The 21,361-nt window shown below is 39.8% G+C and overlaps 2 protein-coding genes across 2 annotated transcripts in view; one reads left to right on the plus strand and one right to left on the minus strand.

The window, feature by feature from the left end:
- Positions 1 to 2,764: 2,764 nt before the first annotated feature.
- Positions 2,765 to 16,727, plus strand: cyth4b (cytohesin 4b). The gene is made up of 13 exons (XM_032563342.1): positions 2,765 to 2,885; positions 5,480 to 5,562; positions 5,655 to 5,719; positions 8,003 to 8,069; positions 8,972 to 9,090; positions 9,373 to 9,453; positions 11,756 to 11,868; positions 14,074 to 14,222; positions 14,423 to 14,534; positions 14,837 to 14,913; positions 15,174 to 15,245; positions 15,412 to 15,566; positions 15,799 to 16,727. Exons 1-13 carry the CDS (start codon positions 2,867 to 2,869, stop codon positions 15,878 to 15,880), a joined length of 1,194 nt encoding a protein of 397 aa, XP_032419233.1. The 5' UTR covers positions 2,765 to 2,866; the 3' UTR covers positions 15,881 to 16,727.
- A 1,292-nt stretch (positions 16,728 to 18,019) lies between these two features.
- Positions 18,020 to 21,361, minus strand: part of fam83fb (family with sequence similarity 83 member Fb) — a 40,274-nt gene continuing 36,932 nt past the window's right edge. Inside the window, exons 4-5 of the mRNA XM_032564048.1 lie at positions 20,229 to 20,944; positions 18,020 to 19,723 (exon numbers count right to left, since the gene is read on the minus strand). Coding sequence (XP_032419939.1) covers positions 19,677 to 19,723; positions 20,229 to 20,944 — 763 coding nt within the window. The 3' untranslated portion in view covers positions 18,020 to 19,676. The remainder of the gene's footprint in view (positions 19,724 to 20,228; positions 20,945 to 21,361) is intronic.

The raw sequence follows: 21,361 nt of genomic DNA on the forward strand, positions 1-21,361 counted from the left end.
CAAAATGGTTCGTTGTGTCCTTGGGCAAGACGGTTTAGCTTTTACCGTATCACTAACAGATTTTTCTTTTGTTGGCCTGTTATTAGCAAGAGCTGTGGGATCTGGGAAAAGTTTGTTTTTAAAAATTGAGATAGAACTGTTTTAAATTCACAGGAACATAAGGACAAACTGTGGTAAAAAAAAAACAAAAAACAAACAACAGCAGACAGAGTCCTCTAGAGGGGTGGAGACGTAAAAACAAAGTCAAGCATCAAATGGGGGAACCTGCAGTGTTGTATAAAGTACTGAAATCTCAGAGTCAAGTAAAAGTACAAGTACCTCTCCAAAATACGACTTTGGTAAAAGTCGAAGTCACTGACTGAAATGTTACTTGAGTAAAAGTCTTAAAGTATCTGAAACGTCTTGTACTTAAGTATGGAAATTACTGTAAAAATGGATGTACTCAAGTAATGTAATGAAAAGTACAAGTAAAAAGTAAAACAAGGCAAGTTTGAATGACATTTCTTATATTTTGGTAAACTTGTCAAATAAACTTAAAATACTGTACCCAACCAAGTGCAGGCAAAATGAAACCTGCTAATAAATTGTTCCAGTTTTAAAGAGTAGCACATGTTAATGGTTTGTGGTTTTGAACTTGCATGCCTTTCCTATATTCGTTAAATTTAGTCTAAATTGCTATCGCTATGGCTTCTGTCCCCCATTGAACTAGGGTGACCAGACGTCCTCTTTTTCCCGGACATGTCCTACTTTTCAGACCTAAAAAGATGTCCGGGGGGAATTTAAAAATTGTCCGGGATTTTGGTCAACTGCCTCAAACACATTACATAGCTTACAGTGCATTATAGGGCACGGCGCTGCGTGTCACGTAATCCCTGAGCCGCGTCAGTGCGGGCAGCACTCTTCTGTGTTCGTCCCTCCCACCCGGCCGCTGTAAGATGTTCTGATTTCTGATTTCCCCAACAATGGGAGAAGCGAAACAGGTGTATCCTATTGGAGGTGATGAACAAGCCCAGGCTACGGACTTTGTTCGGTAGCCTACTTGCTAATCAGTAGGTGGGGTCAAAACACTTTGTTTCTCTCTCTCGCTTTTTTGTAACGAGTAACTAAACCACACATTGAAAATGTATCGGAGTAAAAGTACGCAATTAAGTTCGGAAATATAGTGAAGTAAAAGTGAAAGTCATCAAACATTTTCATACTCGAGGAAAGTATGAAGTACTCCAAAATATACTTAAGTAAAGTAGTGAAGTATTTTTACTTCGTTACTATACAACACTGGGAACCTGTTGGGTTTAAGTGACTCTCAGGTAAAGAAGACGGAGTCACAGGCTTAAACTGGACAAAAGTTAGACTGAGCTCACCAGCCAGAACCTGGTTGATGAGCCTTGGCTGATGGGGCTCAGTTGGGCCCCAAAAAACTATCAGGAAGACCCCAGCGAACGGGCCAGAACCAGGGCTTTCACATGCTAACGTTTGCTAATGTAATGGGTCTTATAGACATAATGAGGTCTTACAAATTACAACGTTCATCTCAACGTCTGTGTTTTATAGCTGATTAATGCTGTTTAAGGTCTAAGGATAACAATAACCTCCAACTCTACTCTACAAAAACACCAAATCTTACCAAGTATTTTTTTAACCTAGTTTCTAGTGCAAATATCTTAGTACACTTAAAATAAGAGAAAAGTTAACTTCATTAACGTACAAGTAACTTTTCAGCAATTATCATACACTATGTCATTTGTCTTCTCTCCACTTTCTAAGTTTTTGTAGCGTAGATGTAGATAAAAATTAATTTCACAGTCTGATGTGGTATATTAGACGGAACAAAATAACTGACTTTGGGTGACATGCGAGGTCACTGGTGACAGTGAATAATTCCTTAATATTGATGATAAAGTACTAGTTCCACTGGCCGAATATTTCACTTATTACATGGGAAAAGTATATTTTTATAAATGACAAAGAATATACTTTTTAAATTAATATTCAAGAATTATTGACGTCAAACAAACAAGCTCCCACATCTTGTTTTTGAGGTGTCAACTTACACAAGGTTAAGATAGCACAGATTTGAGTTTTGTTTCAAATTTACACGTTTGTTTCGCACAACATGAGCAAAGCAACTGTGTAAATGACATTTCATATGTACTCATGTCCTGCTTGTTTTTTTTTTCTGGTTCTGCTTCAGGAAACAACTAACACACCCAGCAGCAGCACCCGTGATTTTGTTCGTTGACCATAAGATGGCGCTTTAGCACCACCTTCATCCTGGACTGCCATACTTTAACCTCTAACAGTTGCTGTTCTCCGCTCACACAGACCTTGTTCTCCTTTCAGCATTTTTTTTTTTTTGTTCCCTTTTTAGCTAGAACTCCCTCATCCCTCATTTTGTAAAAAATAAATTCTGACGCAGCTGCTACTTAACCTCAAGAAGTCTGAAATGCAGCAGCACGTACACAATTAACAATATTTCAATGTGCGGATGTATCGGGTGATTGTGTTGGCCCTTCCGGTCGATAAAAACACCGTGAATCTGATGCAAATATGCTAAATCTGACTAGACCTTCATTAGAAACACATGTGTTCAATGCTGAATTGGAAACAAGCGCTCCACCTCCTAGTTAGCAGTAAATAAAATGTTAATTTAATACCAAATAATCCTTCATGTCTGCAGACGTTGACAGAATCAGGTGCTTTAAAAGGCTTTATTTTGAAAAGTTGCTCATGTGTTGGTCCTGTTTCTACTGATGGATGAGGAAGAGGTGTGGTTTAAAGTCAGCACTCTGTTGCAGCTGCCCAACACTTCTCTGAGCTTTTCTCTCTACAGCCGCCAACATTTCTTTCTTTACTTTTGGGGCCATAAATGACCGATTGCCAAATGGGTAAGAGACGCTTTGGTGCTTTTGTCGCTGTATGCTGAAAATGTTATCAGATAACTTTACATATTAAGATAGAAATATAAGTGGTTGCCTTTTTTTAAACTGCCTTTATATGCAAAAAAAAAAAAGAAATCTATATATAAACTGTCAAACAATAACAACAAGAACTAGTGACACTGTAGAATGACGGAGGGAGTACTTGGAGGTGATATCGGGTCTTGTTTTAATTTTTTATTTTCATCTGCAAATCTTTGTGTGTTTTTCTTCAGTATTTCTTAATACGCTGAACAAACAGATGACAATGTGGCAACAGTCTTAGATTTGGTACACCAGATTACTCGAGCATTATTTGTCTTAAACTATGTTTTTATTTATTTGCCTCTCCACTTACTGAGTTTTTGTGGTATGAATGCACTTATGATATATTTCACAATCTGACCTGATATGCTAGACTAAAAAAAAAAAAAAAAAACAGCGTTTGGGTAACATTTGATGTCACTGGTGCACTTGTTGCTGTTAGCAACCAGCCTTAGAAAAAAAAAAAAAAAGGCCCTTCTCAGCTGAAAATGCAGAAGAGACACTCATAGTCACTCAGAGGACTACGCATCAGAGGTCATAATACAAAAAAAAAAAAAAAACAGAAGTTGTTATCTAAGATTTAGAAAGCTATACAGTCTAGTTTTTAGCTTCAAACAAGATTACTGTAAATTTGCAGCTTCCTTTGTTCATCATCAGAAACCCAGACTGGGTGTATTTGTGACGGGTTGTGCCTTTAAGCTTTTGCTTCTCAAGATGAGCAGAGGAAGGGTGGAGAAGTGGAAGTTGTGGTCAGATCATTAACAGCAAACAAGTCACATATTACTAAGGAAGGGCTGGCAGCTGCCATTTCTGTAACTACATATATTATATATATTTATATTTATATATATGTATATATATAAAGATGCTTTTAATGCCATTTTTTTTCCTCCTGGCTGATAAGAAACTGAAATGATTTCTGTTCTTTTATGCTGATCAGTTTCCACTGGAAATGGCCGCTGCACATGAACTTTTGAATGGTTACACATGTTTAAGCAAATACTACAATACCGCAAGAAATGAAATAAATAAAATTTGTGGGGAAGTCAATTCTTATTCAAATCAAACTGAGTAACCAGAAAAGCATCATGGTGGTCTTATGTTTTAAAGACCAAAAGAAAGCTGGAGTGGCTGTTAGATGCCGACAGTTTACTGCAAAGCGTTTCTGTGACACATGTAGATCTTAGATCTGTGTCACATTTTTTTCTTTCGCTCAACTTTTAATTAACCAAATGGCGTTACGTACCCGATTCTTTTAAAAGACATGTAATCTAAATGTATGTTTCTTAAAGGCAGCAAAAACAACTTAACGTCTATCATGCTTAAAAAAAACTGGAAAGAAGTACTTATGGTAGGTTTAACGTCGGTCAGATGCTTAAATGAATATTTATTGCGAAATATAGCTTTGACGTCCGACCTGTTAGGTAATTGGTCAACAATTTAAGATAATGTGTTTACAAGAACATTAGGAGGAAAGTCAACATCCGATTGAGAGAGAGAGCGCTGATGGACAGTCAGGGCAGGCGACACGCGGCGAACAAAAAGCCCGTGCATATCGACAGAGGAGACGTTTTGCAATGTGGGAATGTGGCAAAAGCCGGAGGGGAAGCATTTCATCCACCACATGTGGAAACAGAGGCGGGTCACGCGAGCGATTCAGTGCCGCTTCGGCTCACTAACTAAAACACAAAGTCCTTCCATGAGAATGAGATTCTCTTTGTGTGTCTCGTGTTAACTGGAAATGCAGTTTATAGGAAAACTCAGCCCACAGGAAGCTGTCCTCATCCAGTTTTAGCGCTCGGCGTCGGCCTGAACAGGTGTGACGGTTTCACAAAAATAACAACCTCACGCAGTTCGGATGTCTTCTTTTAGAACATGTTTTCATCTGGAAGAGACGTATTAAAAGCATCTGTACGAAGAAACAGCATGCTAGGGAAATTCTGCTTAATTATTGTTATAGGGGAGTTTCTCCTCTCCACTGTCGCCACATGCACGCTCGGATTGGTGGATACTAAACTGAGCGTAACGTTTTGTCTGATAACTTTGATCAATGGGAATGTATGGCTGGTTGAATTGAAATTACTTTTCTTTTCTTTTTTTTAACAAAGTGCCTTGAGTCTGCGTTTGCTGTGAATTGAAAAGAACTGAGAGCTTCACCGCATAAACACTGAATTTTACTAAGTAGTTTTGGTCGAGTTCCTATCTTTAAAGTCGATGAAAAGGTTCTAGCTGTAAGTCAATCTGCCAATGGAACTAATAGTTTTTCATCAATGTTAAATAATTTTTAACTTAAAGCAAGCTCATGTTTCTTAGTGAAAAGTTACCAGTAAGTAAGGTTTGTCTTATTACAAGTGAACCTAGATATTTGTACTAGAAATTAGAGCGAAACGACAATATCCGGTTTAGATATTAATTACTTCTCCTTTTGGCAGAAGTTGCAGACATGATGGAAGTTGTTGAAGAACCAGGACTCAGAATGACATTTCTTTTTTTTTCTTTGTTCTAATATTATTGCTCAGTTTCTTCAGACTTCACAGCTGATGAAAGGCTGGAGATCGAAAGCATCAAAATGTATAAAAAGGACCTTCTGGACGACATCCAGGTAACGCTTCATCGGACGCCACCTTCCTCAGACGCCGAAGCGATTCGCATTTCATGCGACCTGCGTCTGACGCCGCTTTGTTCTCATTGCAGAAGTTGAAGTTGGAGATAGACAATGTCATGGCAGAAATACTCAGCTTTGAGTCTACAGAGGAAAGGTGAGTGCTGGTCTGGGAAAAACCCTTCGCCTCTTCTACATACCACACTTTCTTTCAGAGTATTTGATGTCTTAAATACCTGCCAGACGTCCCACTTATCTGGCAGGTTTTCTGAAAGTCTGTGGCTTTGGTCACTTTTTGAAAACGTTTTTTTTTAATGTTCCCCCTCCTTTCTATTATTTGTGGAGAAATTAGTCTTGTTCATCTGACAAAACAAAGCTTATTTGAGAAATAAATCCCTGAGAAAACGTCCCAACACAATTTAAAAAGTCAACTTTCCACACAAGGCTGAACAGAACTGAACTCAGTATTGTGTAAGTCGCCTTCAGTGCGCTGTTTTAACAGTGCAGTGATGAACAAAGCTTTGTTTTCACCATTTTCTTCTAACCCAAACCTTCAAAAAACAAACCCTGATTGGCTCCTACTGGTCAGCTGACTGATCAGAAACTATGGCTTATTTGGTTAGGAATATCAAATTAGCACAATCTGAGACATAATGCTAATTATTTTGGCGGTTACATAATATGATGGAGAGAAGTGTGTTTGGACTACATGGGTTATGTAGTCCACATAAAGTAGCCTTGTTACTGAAATGTGCTACGCAAACTTGGCTAGACAACAAAGATCCCAAGTGTAAAACGTGGCATAAAGGTGTTAAAATGGCCGACATTTCCATTAAGTAGGGAATTTCACAAAACTATGGCAGGAGTTCTCAAGTTTCTACCTTTTTTTAAAAATAAGTATTCAGTGTTGTAGTGGTAAAAAGCACCACAACAAAGATGGTCATTTTAAAAAGTACTGCTTGGATCTGGACTTTTTCCAGACTCAATTAAAAATGATTCTCACTCACAGTACATGTTTGGCTATTTTTTTTTTACACAAGTTCAAAAATACTCAAGTGTGAAATTGGAAAAGTGAACAGAATGGACCCGAATTTAGAATTCAAAGTTTAAAAAAAAGGGGGATTAATGGATTGCTACCAACCTTGAACTACAATCCAATATGGCCGCCTACAAACTCAGTGATAGCTGCAACGAATAAAGAACTGTTTATTTGCACTCGTCAGCATTTTTACACGTTGTTTAGTGGTTTGACAATAACACAGGGCCAAAAAATGTACAATGTTTATAGAACTTCTTGCTAATTGTAGTTAGCCTGGTTAGAGAGCATTTCAGTTAGTAAAACTAACTGAAGTACCTTTGAAAGTACTTTGGTTACAAGTACAAGAACCATTGAAGGTAGTCCAGGTACCTTCAATGGTTCTTGTTCTAGAGTTTGAGAACCACAGAACAGAGATACAGTTTGTCCTAAAATTATTCACACTGTTGTCTTAGATTTAGTGGCTAGAGAAGCTGTGGAGGAAGACATGGATTACAACGTTGGAGAGGAACCTTTCCAACCTCTAAGCGGTGCCGGTCATCACCAAAGACAAATTATGATTTAGCAACAGAAAGACGCAAATATACGTGGTCTCTGATTACTGTAGAACCAACGAAGGCTCTTCCAGTGACTACAGACAAGGACTCAAAGGAGCATTCAGCTCCACTTTCCATCAAACAGGAAACACGTCTTCAGTAAACCTGGTTTGTTATCTTTTAGGAGATTCCTTTGGCATTTACAGCAACAAACGAGATTCTTGCTTGAATGAAAACAACTTTAGAACCAGATTCAAGGTGTGAATAATACCGAGCCTTGTTGTATGTAAGGTGGTGATAGAACAGGGAAAGCCCCAAACTTTGAATTCTTTTAAAATGCTAGGCGATGGACTGAAAATGCCTCCAGTTGCTTCAGGGTGCAGCTAGTCAGATGTGGCAGATGGCTGCTCGTACTGAACCAGGTTCTGGTTCTGGTTCTGCTGGAGGTTTCTTCCTGTTGAATGGGGAGTTTTTTCTCTCCACCGTTGCTTGGTGTGATGGATTGCTGCAAAGACAGCAACACGAGGCGAGCGATTGTCCATTGTTGCTACAAGTGAATCGGCTGCGTTTCCTGACAGAAACTTCTTAAGCTAATTTGAATAATAAATGGAGCTCAGTGCACCGTTTGTTCACTAGGATGAATTGGAATGCTTGTGCAATTGAATCAAAATGACTTCTTTTTGTAAATAAATGACATTTGTTGGGAATTGGCACTAAATCAGCAAACCGAGTTGGATTGAGTGGGTCTTTAGGATAAAAATCGTCTCAATTTTGTTAAAGATTTGAACAAACCTGGCAACGCATTTAGCTTTCCCTCTGACAGAGCACATAAGACATAAAGTTCTCCATAATATTTTCTGAATTACAGCAAAACTATTGAGAAGAACCAGCGGTTTTTAAACGGGAAGAAGAAATTCAACATGGACCCAAAAAAGGTAAGACAAAATATGAGATTTTTCTCAACCTGCGGTTGCTGAGGCGCCGTTATCAATGAAAAATGAACAAGTTCGCCTCTTACTTTGTCATTTGTTTTCCCCGAGGCCTCTTTGCTTCTTAGTTCTTGTGTTTTAGCCGAACACACTCACAGTTGTGTCGTTTCCACTTCGCTCCTCTCTGTTGCTGTAAGCCTGTGAACCGCACCGACAGAAAGCCGCTGCGAAGTTTCTGTGGTTTTGCTGGAAGGTCAAGAGTGTCGCTGTAGTAAGATCAAAAACGGAGGAGCTGAGATGGAGACATTTGACATTCGGGTGGGTTAGGTCGAGTCTGAGATCGATGCAGTTGTTTAAATGGCTCCTTTTTACTTCCTTCAGGACAATATATCTAAAGCAGGAAGGGAAAGCTGCAATACCTGCCAGCGGTAATGAAAGCGCATTAGATCACAAAAACGCGAGCTCCCACGTACTGCAGACTCCAGAAAGGTGTATCAAAGCGGTTACGTTTTTAATCAGGCTTTCTTCTCAAAGCCCTGCGATGGAGCAGAAAGAGGAAGAGAGATGAGTTTTAAGGAATTGGGATTACGGAAGCTGCAAGCCCTCGTTTGCCAGCTACAGATGAGATCATTGAGAAACCAAAATGTTGCGTGGAGGGCAAGGTTCGGGAAAGCTGCATCTGCTTCAACAAAATCTAATAATGGAAATGATTTCTGCTGACTCCGAGCCACAGAAATTGCTTGAAAAAGCTTTTTTTTTTTTTTGTAGGGTGTGATTTATAACATATTTCACAAAGGAATCTGCAGCTGGTACAAAACGAGCATGACTGTTACAGGCTAAAATCAGAATAGTTTTTTCTTTGAACGCTCCAAAGCTCTCCTCACGTACACTGTCCCATTTTCCTGCAGGGCATTAATTTCCTGGTGGAGAACAAGCTGCTGGACGGAACCGCAAAATCCATTGCAGAGTTTCTTTACAAGGAGGAGGGACTCAACAAGACGGCCATCGGAGAGTTCCTTGGAGAGAGGTGATACACAGAGGGGGGGGGACGGGGCGAACACGGGAGAAAACAGAAAAATGAAAAAGCAAAATAAAAAAAAGAAAGTGGACATGATGGATTAAAAAAAGGAGAAAATTCAGAAACATCCTTATAACTTTGTTTACAAAAATAAGATTTTTTTTCTATTCAAAAGCTGACAAAACAAGGCAAACTGTAAGGAATAATGTACGCTGTGGAGAGGAGGGCTGTAGTCGGCTGGTGTTGCTACAAACACCTTCAGGGGTTTTATTCTCCTCCTCCGTCACACAGGGAAGAGCTTCATCTTCAGACCCTGAAAGCCTTTGTGGAGCTGCACGAATTCGCTGACCTCCACCTGGTCCTGGCGCTCAGGTCAGTCTCCTTCAGTTTCTTTGCACGACGTTAAGCATTGTGGGTTGTTCAAGCTAACGTTCACTACCCAGTTTGCCCACGGGAAGCTTGCTAACAGCCAGGGACACAAAACGTGGGTACGCATCGTGTGCGACACATGGGGGCGCTGCGATAGAGTGGGCGCCAAAATTATTTATAGTCGGCATTATCTATGTTTAACAGTTGTTGGTGTGTGTGGAAATAATATGAACATTGACAAAGGTATGGCACTGATTGTTCAATGTGAAAGTTTAGCTCACATTTTCTTTTAAATAAGCTCTGTAAAGTTCAAATTGGTTATAGTTCCCTTAGCTGTTGCAGAAAGATGCTACATGTTAGCTTTAGTGTGAAAGATTCCAAATTGCAGTAGTAACTCGAGCTTTTCAGCTGAGAAAAATCCAACAACCGATGGTTAATAGCATAGCATTGTATCAAGTAGACACAAACATTTTGATTTTATTTCAATAACTAAAAAGTGCCTTGTATTTTCAGAAGTGAAAACAAATGTGAAAGAGCACAGCGGCTGATCAGTCTAATCTTTGTGTCACTTCTCAAAAATAACAATAATAAAAAAAATTATTGCAATGTGAGTGGACCATAGTTGTCCATTTTCCCAGTAACTTTTATAAAATTTTTGCATTTACAATTGGCATTAACGCATTTTGATCCAATCGTTGGAGTCAGAACGGAGAATCTGTTTTAAATTACAGTTTGGTGTAGTAGATTGATGGGATGCTGTTTCCGTTTAAACTCAGAGTATGCCTCAGCATGTACCACTTGCTTTAAATTGAGTCTAATTCACAAAAGGTTTAATAAAGAAAACTAGTTAATTTTGAGACTTATGAAAGACACACTCTTGCATTTCAGTGTTTGTTTGATGTCCAATCGACTGGAAAATGTCCAATGCCAACGCCTTAAAAGGACGTTGGAATGCCCCGTCCATGGAGACGTAGGCAAATAAAAACTGGTTATTGTCTTTTCCTCGAGTGCTGAAAGTCCCGATTAAAAGTTTACAAGTTCTAGAGCCGTAGCTCAGGACAACTTTGTATGAAAATTATTATAAAGTTGGGAAAAAGGAGAACTTCACATAAAACTGTTTATAATGGGCATCAAAGAGATTAAACCAATAAGACAAACTCTGAAAAAAAAGACACAAAATGTTTCATCCAAGGATGAAATATATGTAATCAAATGAAAAATTGTACAGTATCATAACTCATAACACAGTTGTTGATTTGCTGGATAAAACCAAGGCCTTACCTAAACCTGACCACAAACCAAAGGGGAGAGGCGGACTGGTGCCAGCTCTGAAATGTCACTCGACGTAGAAAGTCACCTACGACCGACACGAACCTTTCACCTCACACACCACAGTCACTAACATTTTTAACATAACCTGGTTAATGGCTGTTTCTGCTCACCACTATGACTCATTAATGTTTGTGAGCATGTTCAATATGAGCTGCAAAAACAACTTTTACTGAAGACAAGCAACCAAGACTAATGGATTTGCTGTAAATGACATTTTACAATGTTGTCCTAATGTCCTACTTACTTCTATTACCAAAATGAAACTTTTTTTCACTTGTCAAAACACACTGACATGACTCTCTGACATATGCTCTAAAGTTTTATATTGTGTTTTCGCAACAGAAATGACACAAACGCAGCAAAAATGAATACGGTCGTTGAAAATGAAGGGTACCAGACGCAAAGTTAAAAAGGGAAAAGGCTGCAGCTTCAGATTTAATCTTTTTATTCTGCGACTAAATGTAGTTAAATAATCTTTACAATCTAAATGTCAAAGTGATATCCTCATTGCTGTTTTATGTAGATATCAGACAGTTCAGGATATTAATTAGGGGTTGGAGCTAATGAAAGAGCTCGGTTAAAAACCGTCAGTAACGTTTTCAAGCTTCAGTTAAAAATAAAACAACAAAAAAAAAACAGTTTCCTGACCACATCAGCACGCAGGTAGATATATTTTCAGAACAGAAATAAGCAAGCGTAATAATAAGAAAGATATTTTTAAAAGTCTAGACTATAGATAATCCTAAACAGCTCAATATTTTTGTAAAACTTCTGCAACAGCAGCCAGCAATCATTGCCTCAAACAGAAAGTGACATGAAACATGCTTAGCCTGCATCATCAAAGTGGTCAGATGGACGTGTTGAGGCACATGGTGAACGTGCAGCAGCCAGACCAACAACCTACAGTCGACCTACTCGCATCTCGGGATGACAAGCTGCTAAATATCACCGTGTTGTGGTGTTTATTTGACAGACAGTTTCTGTGGAGTTTCCGTCTGCCGGGTGAAGCTCAGAAAATTGACCGGATGATGGAGGCCTTCGCCACGCGCTACTGCGACTGCAACGCTCATGTCTTCCAGTCCACAGGTTCATTAAAACAAACCTACCTCCTCTCTAGATTGCAACTGTGTGTGTGTGTGTGTGTGTGTGTGTGTGTCAAGCTTGTGCGAGTGCAAGAGGGGATATTTTTACATGATCACACCAGAGCTTTGGTCCTCACTGCTTTTCTGACTTTTTTTTTTCCACCTCTCTGTTCAATGGCATTTATATATTTATATGGACCTACAAAAAAATAAAAAACTGTTACAGAAAACTTTTTCACATTTAAGTCTCTTGAAAGCCACAAAGCGGCAGCGCATTTCATCAAGATTTAAAGTGGTAGTGCCAACATGAAGTAGCACGTAATTGTGAAATATGAGGAAATAGACTTTTAGTTATTTTTTACAAATGTAAAATGTATTTGGCCCCTGTGAGTCAATTTGTCACTGCAATTAAAACCAGAGGTATTTTGAAGTTCTTTCACCAGCTTTTCACAGCTACTGAAATGTGTCACACTGAGTGAAAACCATCTACAAATAAAGAGGATCTCGTCTGGAGGCGCGGACTGTGTTGAGGTTTTACATTTTAACCCATCGCTAATGTTTGGCAATGACATATGCACTGAGCCAGTTCGCCGTTATGAAGTTTACCGGAAGTTGTCTGCGCTATCAACAACCACCTTCGACTTGCGAAGCGTGAAATGCCAAACCGAACCAGATGGCTGTTAATGTCGATTCAAGGAAGCGTGACCAACACGGACTGAACGGCTTCACTCACTTCCTCCGTTGCCATTGCTAAAACTACAGGCAAGACTGCAATTATAAAACAGCAACGTCGTCGTTCACAGCTTCTCCTTCTGTTCGCTGATTGGTTGATATTGTACCAGAGGAATCCAAGTCAGTGGGAGAAATCCCAGAGGGAGCTGTGAAGCGAGACTACAATCGAGCGGAATCACGTAGGAAGGCAATGGCCATGCTAGAGCTTCCCTGTCCCAGCTCAGGAAAATGTATTCAGTGTTTGTTTTTCAAGCAGACATAGCATGTTGGATTTTGTTCCTTTGTTTTCCTGGGCATTATTATTCCACTTGTACACATTGTCTCCTATGTGGCCTGTGGCCATCTTTGAATTTGATTTCTTCTGATTTTCTTTCAACGTTTACCTTTTCAGATCAGATATTCAAAAACATTCTCCCACTGTGTTTCCATGAAGCTTCTCCAGAGTTCCCATGGGCCTCTTGGCTGCTTCGCTGTTTAATGCCCAGAGTAATTAGGGATGATGGATCGGACAGTGCTCTGAAGGATTGTTGAGAGCGTGAAATATTGTTTTATGACCTAACCCTGCTTTGAATTTTTCCACAAAATCCTCAGTCTGATGCGTTTCCTGGACTTCACGATGCTGTCTGCTCACAAGTGTTTGCAGAACAGCTACAATTATCATCAGAGTAAAGTACACACAAGTGGACGCTATTTACTGATTACATGACTTCTGAAGACAAGTGGTGGCAATGTTTTTTTAAAGCTTCCGTAGTAGAGGCAGAGAGAGAGAGACAGGGGGGGAATACAAAGGTACACAAAGACTTGTACAAGTTTTTTTGAAGCAATACACAGCCTGGGCATTGCCTTCCTGTGCTATTAAATTTCGCTTCACATACATTCAGAGCTTTCACCCATTCACTTGAATTCCTCAGGTAGATATTCGACCAGGGCAATCAGTGAACAGAACGACGACGTCATTGTTTTAGAATTGCAGTCTGCCTGTAGTTTTAGCGATGGCAGCAGAGGCCCGTGTTGGCAATGTTTCCGAATGTTGAACATTGAAAGGCTTTGATTCGGCACTTCTCTCTTCGCATCGGAGGATGGTGGTTAACAGCACAAACTATTTCTGGTAAGCATCATAGCGTCAAGCTGGAGTGTTGCATGCATCACAGGCATACGTTTGCAATTGGGTAAAATTTCAAACTTCAACAGAGCCCGTGACTCCAGTAGGGAAAATGTCTCTCTATAGGCTGGAGCCCAGGGTAGAACAAGGGGCTGGTTTTCACAACGCTAAAGACTCCAAAACAATCATATTACCAATACTTTAACATTATGCTCTACTTTGTTGTGGTATATCATAATCAATCCCAATAAAACATATTGAAGTTTGCTTTAATGTTAAAAAGTTCGAGGTACATAATTACCTGGGCAAGATAATATTTTCTTGATCGGTTTCCTTTGAATTTAACATGTGCTTTCCATGCCTCTTCAAACCCAGACACGTGCTACATCCTGTCGTTTGCCATCATCATGTTGAACACGAGCCTCCACAACCCCAACGTGAAGGACAAAACCACCCTGGAGCGATTCATCTCAATGAACAGAGGGATCAACAACGGCGAGGATCTGCCCAACGACCTTCTCGCCGTAAGACCCTTCGGCCATGAAACTTTTCAACATAAAATGAATTTAATGACTTTAGATTGAATCTTACTCTTTAGTTTGGTAGGGGCAGTGAGCTTTGAAGGCGATGTTCATTATCCTAACCGGCCTTGCTAATGACGGATTAGCCCACAGGAGCAACTGTGCCACTGTTGATTTCAATTGTGCAACTCTTGTGCTCTTAGAAACTCTACGAGAGCATTCGCAACGAGCCTTTCAAAATCCCAGAAGACGATGGAAACGACCTGACTCACACGTTTTTCAACCCTGACAGAGAAGGCTGGCTCCTTAAACTCGGCAAGTCTCTGTTTTACATTGTTTTGTATTAACGCAGCTAGTTTATTAAATTAACAAAACTCTGACCAATCCAGCATGTGCTAAATGAAAGCAGGAAAGTACAGAGGAAGTCTTTCGAGAATAACTCAACTTTGGACTGTTTACATGGAAACATAAGTGGCTGGTTGCACAAGGCTTCAATTGGCGCAAACAACCTCAGTAGTTTTGTTTTTAGCGAGGGAATTTTTATCAAGCCGGTGTCCGGTAATAACCGGCAGCATATGGAAAATAAGTTTAACTTCTGCTGCGTCTTCGTATTTCAGGAGGTCGTGTTAAAACGTGGAAAAGGCGATGGTTTATCCTGACAGACAACTGCCTCTACTACTTCGAGTATACAACAGTAAGGACTTAACCGTACTACAGACATACCCTAATTTATGAAAACTTCTTCAGTGAGCAAACACTGAGAGCTAAAGATAGAAAAGTACAAACTAAACAGTTTAAATATTCAAAGGCAAAGTGTTTTTCAACCTTATAAACACAGCTTTTCTATGCGTTTCCTTGAAGTATTAGTTCATTCAGATGACATTTCTCTCTTCTTTTTCTTCTTATAAAATATAACCTAATGTAATCTGTCTCTTCAAAATGTTTATTTTTCAGGATAAAGAACCCAGAGGTATCATTCCTCTAGAAAATCTGAGCGTGAGGGAAGTCCCGTACCCTCGCAAACCGGTAAGATTCAGAAAGATGTTCAACACGTCCTTGTTTTAAAAAGCTACTCAAAGCTGTCTGAAACTGAAAGGAGGGCTTCTTTGAGTTAGATTTTTGGTATAAAAAAAAAACCATTTCAATATTTATATTGGATTAACTCTAATGTCCGAAACATAATGTCACGTAGTACTGTCTGGAGCTGTACAACCCCAACAGTCACGGGCAGAAGATCAAAGCGTGTAAGACGGAGACGGACGGCAGGGTGGTGGAGGGAAAACATCAGTCCTACACCATTTGTGCCTCCAGCGCTGAAGAGAGAGACGCCTGGATTGAGGCCATCAGGTCAGACAGCAAACACACCAAGCACATTCATATACTAGAGCCTGTGTGGATGTCCACCCCGACCTAATCCTGATCGGTCAACTCAGAATATATTCCGAGGGGGAATTGGAAATTCTAGTTGAGCATATCTCTGTTGAGGACATTAAAGTTATGGCGGATGATTTAGTCTACGAAAGGTCTAATAAACGTAAATCCACAAACAACTAATGTCAACCGTCTTTACTGGAAACAGGGCGAGTATCACCAAGGATCCGTTCTACGACCTGGTGTCAGTCAGGAAGAAGAAGGTGATAAACCAAACTCCTCAGGACTAAGCGCCGCAGGCGTCCCCAGAACTTCTACATTGACGCCGCTGCGCCGGTTTTGCATTGGCCTTCGTTCAGGGCTGCCTGGAATTACCTCGTCGCCACGCACGGACATAAAGGGGCGCGTGAAGATGAACGAAACCACACTGACATTGGGAACTTCTCTTTTCATAAACCGAGTAAAGACTTTGTCAAAAGGTGAAAACGAAATCAAGTGAGTCAGTATTAGCGCGACAGTCCAAAGGGAATCCCTCAAGGGTTCCTCTGGAACTTTGCAATAAGGTTTTTAGTCAAAACAAAAATGTCTTTAGCTTTTTTGTTGTTGTTGTTGTTACAGAAGTCAGACGCTTACAGGAGTGAGAACTACCGTTGTGGGATTGTCTTTATGTGACTTAGTTTCATAACCCAGAGAGGAATAGAACATGTCATATCTTATCATGAATGCAATAAAAACATCACCATGTCTGCTTTCTCACAGCTGTCATACAGCTCTGACACTCGCAAAGCAATACCCAGCCTTTATCTTTTGTCTGACAGAGTCGACTATAAAGAGTTTCCACCTGTAAAATATGCCAGTTTACACAGAAATCTTGTGAAAAATGTAAATGAGTTTGAGGAATGATCTTATTTTGGTTTGTACTTTATAATGCATGTAATTATTAAAGTAAAAACGTCAAAAGATTGTGCAATAGATGTTACCACTCAAATGTTTCATTACAAGCTGTATTGTGTTGCCTATCAAGATGTACATTATACCTTCTACACTTTATCTTTGTAATTACAGTATTGTGGTTTTTTTTTGGTGTTCCGGTGAATTCATTGTCGAATTAAAAATATTCATGTAATAGAAACCGAAGTGAATTCTTCTCTTTTTTTCTTTTAAAGTTCAGGAATAGCCAGTCCACAGCTGCGTTCTCGGTTGAATGCTCTCTAATTTCAACTGAACTTCCTCATTGTTTGCCGTTTCCATGCGAGCTGGGATGGTTCCTTCACATGCCTTTTGAGTGTTTGACCTGGTTGACCTCCGTGGTTAAATTGTGAGGTTTTAAAAGCATACGAGTGTAACTTATGAATTACGGCAGTTAAAGCGACACCAACAGTGTTTTGAAGGTCTTGTGTCGTGTTTCTGAATCTATCGTCATGTTTCTGAATCTATCGTCATGTTTCTGAATCTATCGTCATGTTTCTGAATCTATCATCATGTTTCTGAATCTATCGACACTAAGCACTTTATTGAGAACACTTTACAAAAATTCTTCCAACGGCAAACCTACTACAAATCACTGGCATAATTAGGTTGCTGTAATCCTCCACTCATCCTCAAAGCACCTAGCCGTGGCGTTTGAGTTGATTGCGTCTGCTTAAGAAAAACTTGCATGCAGTGTTGCATGATAAAACATTCACAGGAAATAACACATTCTCGTGCCTGATGGTGTGTGAGTAAAATTAGCCGATGCATTATTGTGAGAACGTCTCTTCCTGCTGCACCTCAAACTTCCTGTTTCAGTATTTCACCATAACCTGCCCCCATCCTCCACCCCGCCCTCGTCCAGCTCGGTGTGCAGTTCCCATCAGAGCACTGGTTCCCCTTTGAGCGTTGGGCGACTGCTTAGCGGCGTGCAGTGGTCAGTTTGTGAAATGCAAGTCATACGTTTCTTTTTGCTGCGGTTCACGGTAGAATACTGTTAAAAACAAAACAACCCAGCGTGTTAATGGTTTCTTTTCTGTTAAATAATAACTTGTCGATGCCGAAGCACGAAACTATTAAACAGGGCAGTTGTGTTTCAACAAGCATACAAGTTTTACTGGATGGTTTTTGAATCTTCTGCCACAATGAACGGCGGTATTTTTTTGGACAAGAAACCAACACAGATCACCAGCACAATCTGAGGAGTTTCCTTCAACACGTTTCGAACTACTTTCAATGATTAATTGAGCATGATGTCCTGTTTGATAACTGGGATCAACTGGAATGTGATTGAATTGAAATATCCTTTTTGCAAACTGCTTTGCGACGCCATTTGTTGTCACAGCAAATGGCGCTAAAGAAATAAACTGGAGCGGACTGGACGGAAAACCTTCGGTCAAGAATCCGTGAAAAATTCAAACGTAAAACAGGATAAAGAACAAAACACCAAAATTAATTAGTGCATTAAATAGACATAGTGGATAACAGATTTATTGAAACATACAAAAACAATAATTGATAGGCATCGAACCTTTGTCTATATCCAACAACCCAACATGCCACTAAATGGGTAACACAATGTCTGTTCAGCTCATTTCCCCCCCGTCTGTTTATTTAAGTGCTAAGGCTTTGAGGATTTCTTGTTTTCTACTATGACTGAATCAAAATGTAGCACAAAAATCAAAAACGTTCAAAGTTACTTGTGCGAAATGGTGCAAAAAGAGTTAAAAGTCTGTTAAAGGTCATCACAATACATATTTTTTAAGTTTAGTATAACTTAATGCAGTTTTTTTTTATTTCAAGTGCAAAGAATTAAAACCAGCCATGTTGTTGTGTTTGTGTATATTTTCACACAGGCTTTTCTATCAACTGACATCTGCTGCTCTGTCGCCTCTTCCTGTCACCAAAATGAGCGTAATCTGATGGTAAGCAGTTCTCTGATAAAAATAAAACACAAACACTATCATGAGCTTTCACACACTGTAAACACACACCATGCAAAGGAGGGCTGCCTACTTCAAATAAAAGGGAACTTCTTTTTTTTTTTTTATGTAGCACTGTCCGGAATCATCAGCGTAAAGGCTGATCGTGTTGCTGAAAAGAAGACAGAGGATTCTGGGTAAAAATGTGAAATTAAAACTTGAAATATATCTCTTACGCTACAATCGCACTTCTGATGGTTGCTGTTACAAGCTGGTGGCAATTACCGGCTATTAACCGTTAAACTTCACACACCGTTTGTGGTGCTCAATATTTGGGTTCAGTGCACCAGGTCCAGAAACCTCTGCAGAGTATTTCTTTTGTGTGGCAACTCAAGAGTAGCTCATCTTTAGCATTAAAAAGCAGGTCTATGTCTCTTTAAACACCTCTACTTTAAATTTGCTGTTGTTAGGAAAATTAATGTGTCGGTTGAGCAGATACTGATTCTATTTTCTTAACGTCATCTATCTGCAAACGGCAAAGAAAAGCAATGCACGTGGAGTCATCGTTCAGTACATAATCATGTATGTGGGCAAAAATAAAAGTAAAAATGACCCGAATCAATAATTACAGATCTAATCTGTAGTCTGTTAGCAGCAATATCAGTAGTGCGTAAACTTTGTTGCGCACCAGGATTCATCATAGAAATATATGCTTGGTATATTTTGAAGAGTCAGCGTGGCTGAATGGGTCTGAAAAAACATTTTCAGATGCAATTCATCGCAACTAATTTAAATCTGAAACCAAACAATATCCCTCTAGGAATAAATGTGGTTTTTCTTATTCCGCAATTTAGATAAACAGGCGTGACACATAAATACTTTCCCTGAACAACTTTAAAAATTCACCCATGATTGCAAGTAAAAAAAAAACAACCCAAAAAACAAACCCAGATCCCTAACAAGGTGGATTCAAAGGCCTCAACATATATGTGATTCCAGAGATTCTGCCAGATCAGCCTCATGAAGCATTAGGCTCCAGATGTGAAACCAGTAGATCAACACCTGAAGGACTGGACATTCATCTGGTCTTCATTCAAACGTGCGTGACGTTGCAGTGTCCCACACCAGCTCTATTTCCTCATCTCTTTTAAGAACATGCGACTGTACGCTGTTGAAAGTGTCAAACAAGTTCAGCTCAGGACGCTGTACAACCTGATTTTCCATGACGACGACTCTTCAAACCTGTGGAAAGAAGAAAGAAAAAGATCATTTAAAAAGTTGGTGAGATGAAACGCACTCAGAACCTACAGTACTTCGATATTCAATGAAAACAAACAATAAAAGCTAGTGAACTATTTTCATGCAAATAGAGAGAGAAGTACTGCAGTTTGAAATCTATTTTTGTTGTGCTTTAACAATCTTCTATATTCAGTAAAAAAAAAAATCGGTTAGATGTCTTCATGAAATATACACCAGCATATGGAGTGACTCTGGGTCTCACTGATCATTTTAAATAAATAAATAGGTACAGATTATAATATTAGCATTTTAAGACCATTTATCCATATAGCAGTAAAAAATAAAAAATAACTCATATGATGTCTTAAGTCTACATGAGGCTAAAAATTGAACCAAACCTTCTTACATTCACATACGTTACGCTATGACTACAGGCATGTAGTCCTGTCCCTTCAGAGAAGGGCTTTGTGAAGGGACAGGACTAGATTTTGTTACATTAGGCACTTACTTTCTCTGTCATGTGACGTGTTGACAGTTTGCTGAGACAATGTTCTTTGGTCCAGTTTAGAAAGCTTCTTATTCCCTTTGGTTGGGCTTACCACAACCACCGTGGCACCGTCTTCCAGTTCATTGGGATGAGTCTCTGTCGGTGAAGGACTCCCTGTATTTCTAACAGAAAGCTTACTCGGAGATTTTTTCCTCGACAACTTCCAAGTAAAGCCTCTCTTTTTCCCCCCAGATACTTTGTTTGGCGTCTTGAAGTTCTCACTTGGGGCCTCTGAGGGCAACGGACTCTGCTGGTCCAGCTTCAGACTGCTGGCCACTCGAGGCCTTCCCTCGTCTTCGCAAACATCTGCGAGACCCGGCTTTGTTCTTTCGTCATGCAGCGATCGTGAAGGAAGTGGAGAACCTCCGAACAGCAGCGAGTATTTGGGATTGTAGTATTTGTGGGCAGGAACCTGGATTTCAACATTCCGAGAGTCTCCGAGGCTCACCTGGAAACGGGATGTGGTCGCCGGTAACGGAGGGCGTTTGGGCTCCAGTTTGGAGCGAATTGTGGCGGTCACGTTGGCAGCGGGGGGACTGACGTGAAACTCCTTGTAGAGGTCCAACTTCTCTGAGATGGCGTACAGCTCCCGGAAGTCTCTGTCGAAGACGTCCACCACCTGCCCCGTCATCACAGTGATCATGTTTCGGTCCATTCGGGAAGCAGACCAAGAGAAACTGGAACCGAGATAAGAATAAAGACAATCGTCAATGCTCTTCATCATCTCTTTAGCTTTAACTGGGTGATGTTAAGCTGAATGGGACCAAGCATTGGTATTGTCCATTCACGTACAATTTAATTTAGGGTTTTTTAATATGGTATAACAATATGCAGCTTTTTATCTACAGTGACCAGATGTGGCACACTGTGAGGTTTCCTGGTGTTGGACATGGACACTTTGACAGGTAGAGGATTTTTGGATTGAACCATAACATTTTCAACTGATAGAAGACTTTCTTTTACCTAAAACACTAAGAGTAAGAAGAGACAACAAAGTGAGACATTGGTACCAAGTAAGATGTTACTTTAATAGCAACAACTATTTTCCTAACGTCTAAAATGAACAATGCGAGAACACATTGGTAGTCATGGAG

This window comes from Xiphophorus hellerii, chromosome 5 (assembly GCF_003331165.1).
Source record: "Xiphophorus hellerii strain 12219 chromosome 5, Xiphophorus_hellerii-4.1, whole genome shotgun sequence".
NCBI classification, from domain to species: domain Eukaryota; kingdom Metazoa; phylum Chordata; class Actinopteri; order Cyprinodontiformes; family Poeciliidae; genus Xiphophorus; species Xiphophorus hellerii.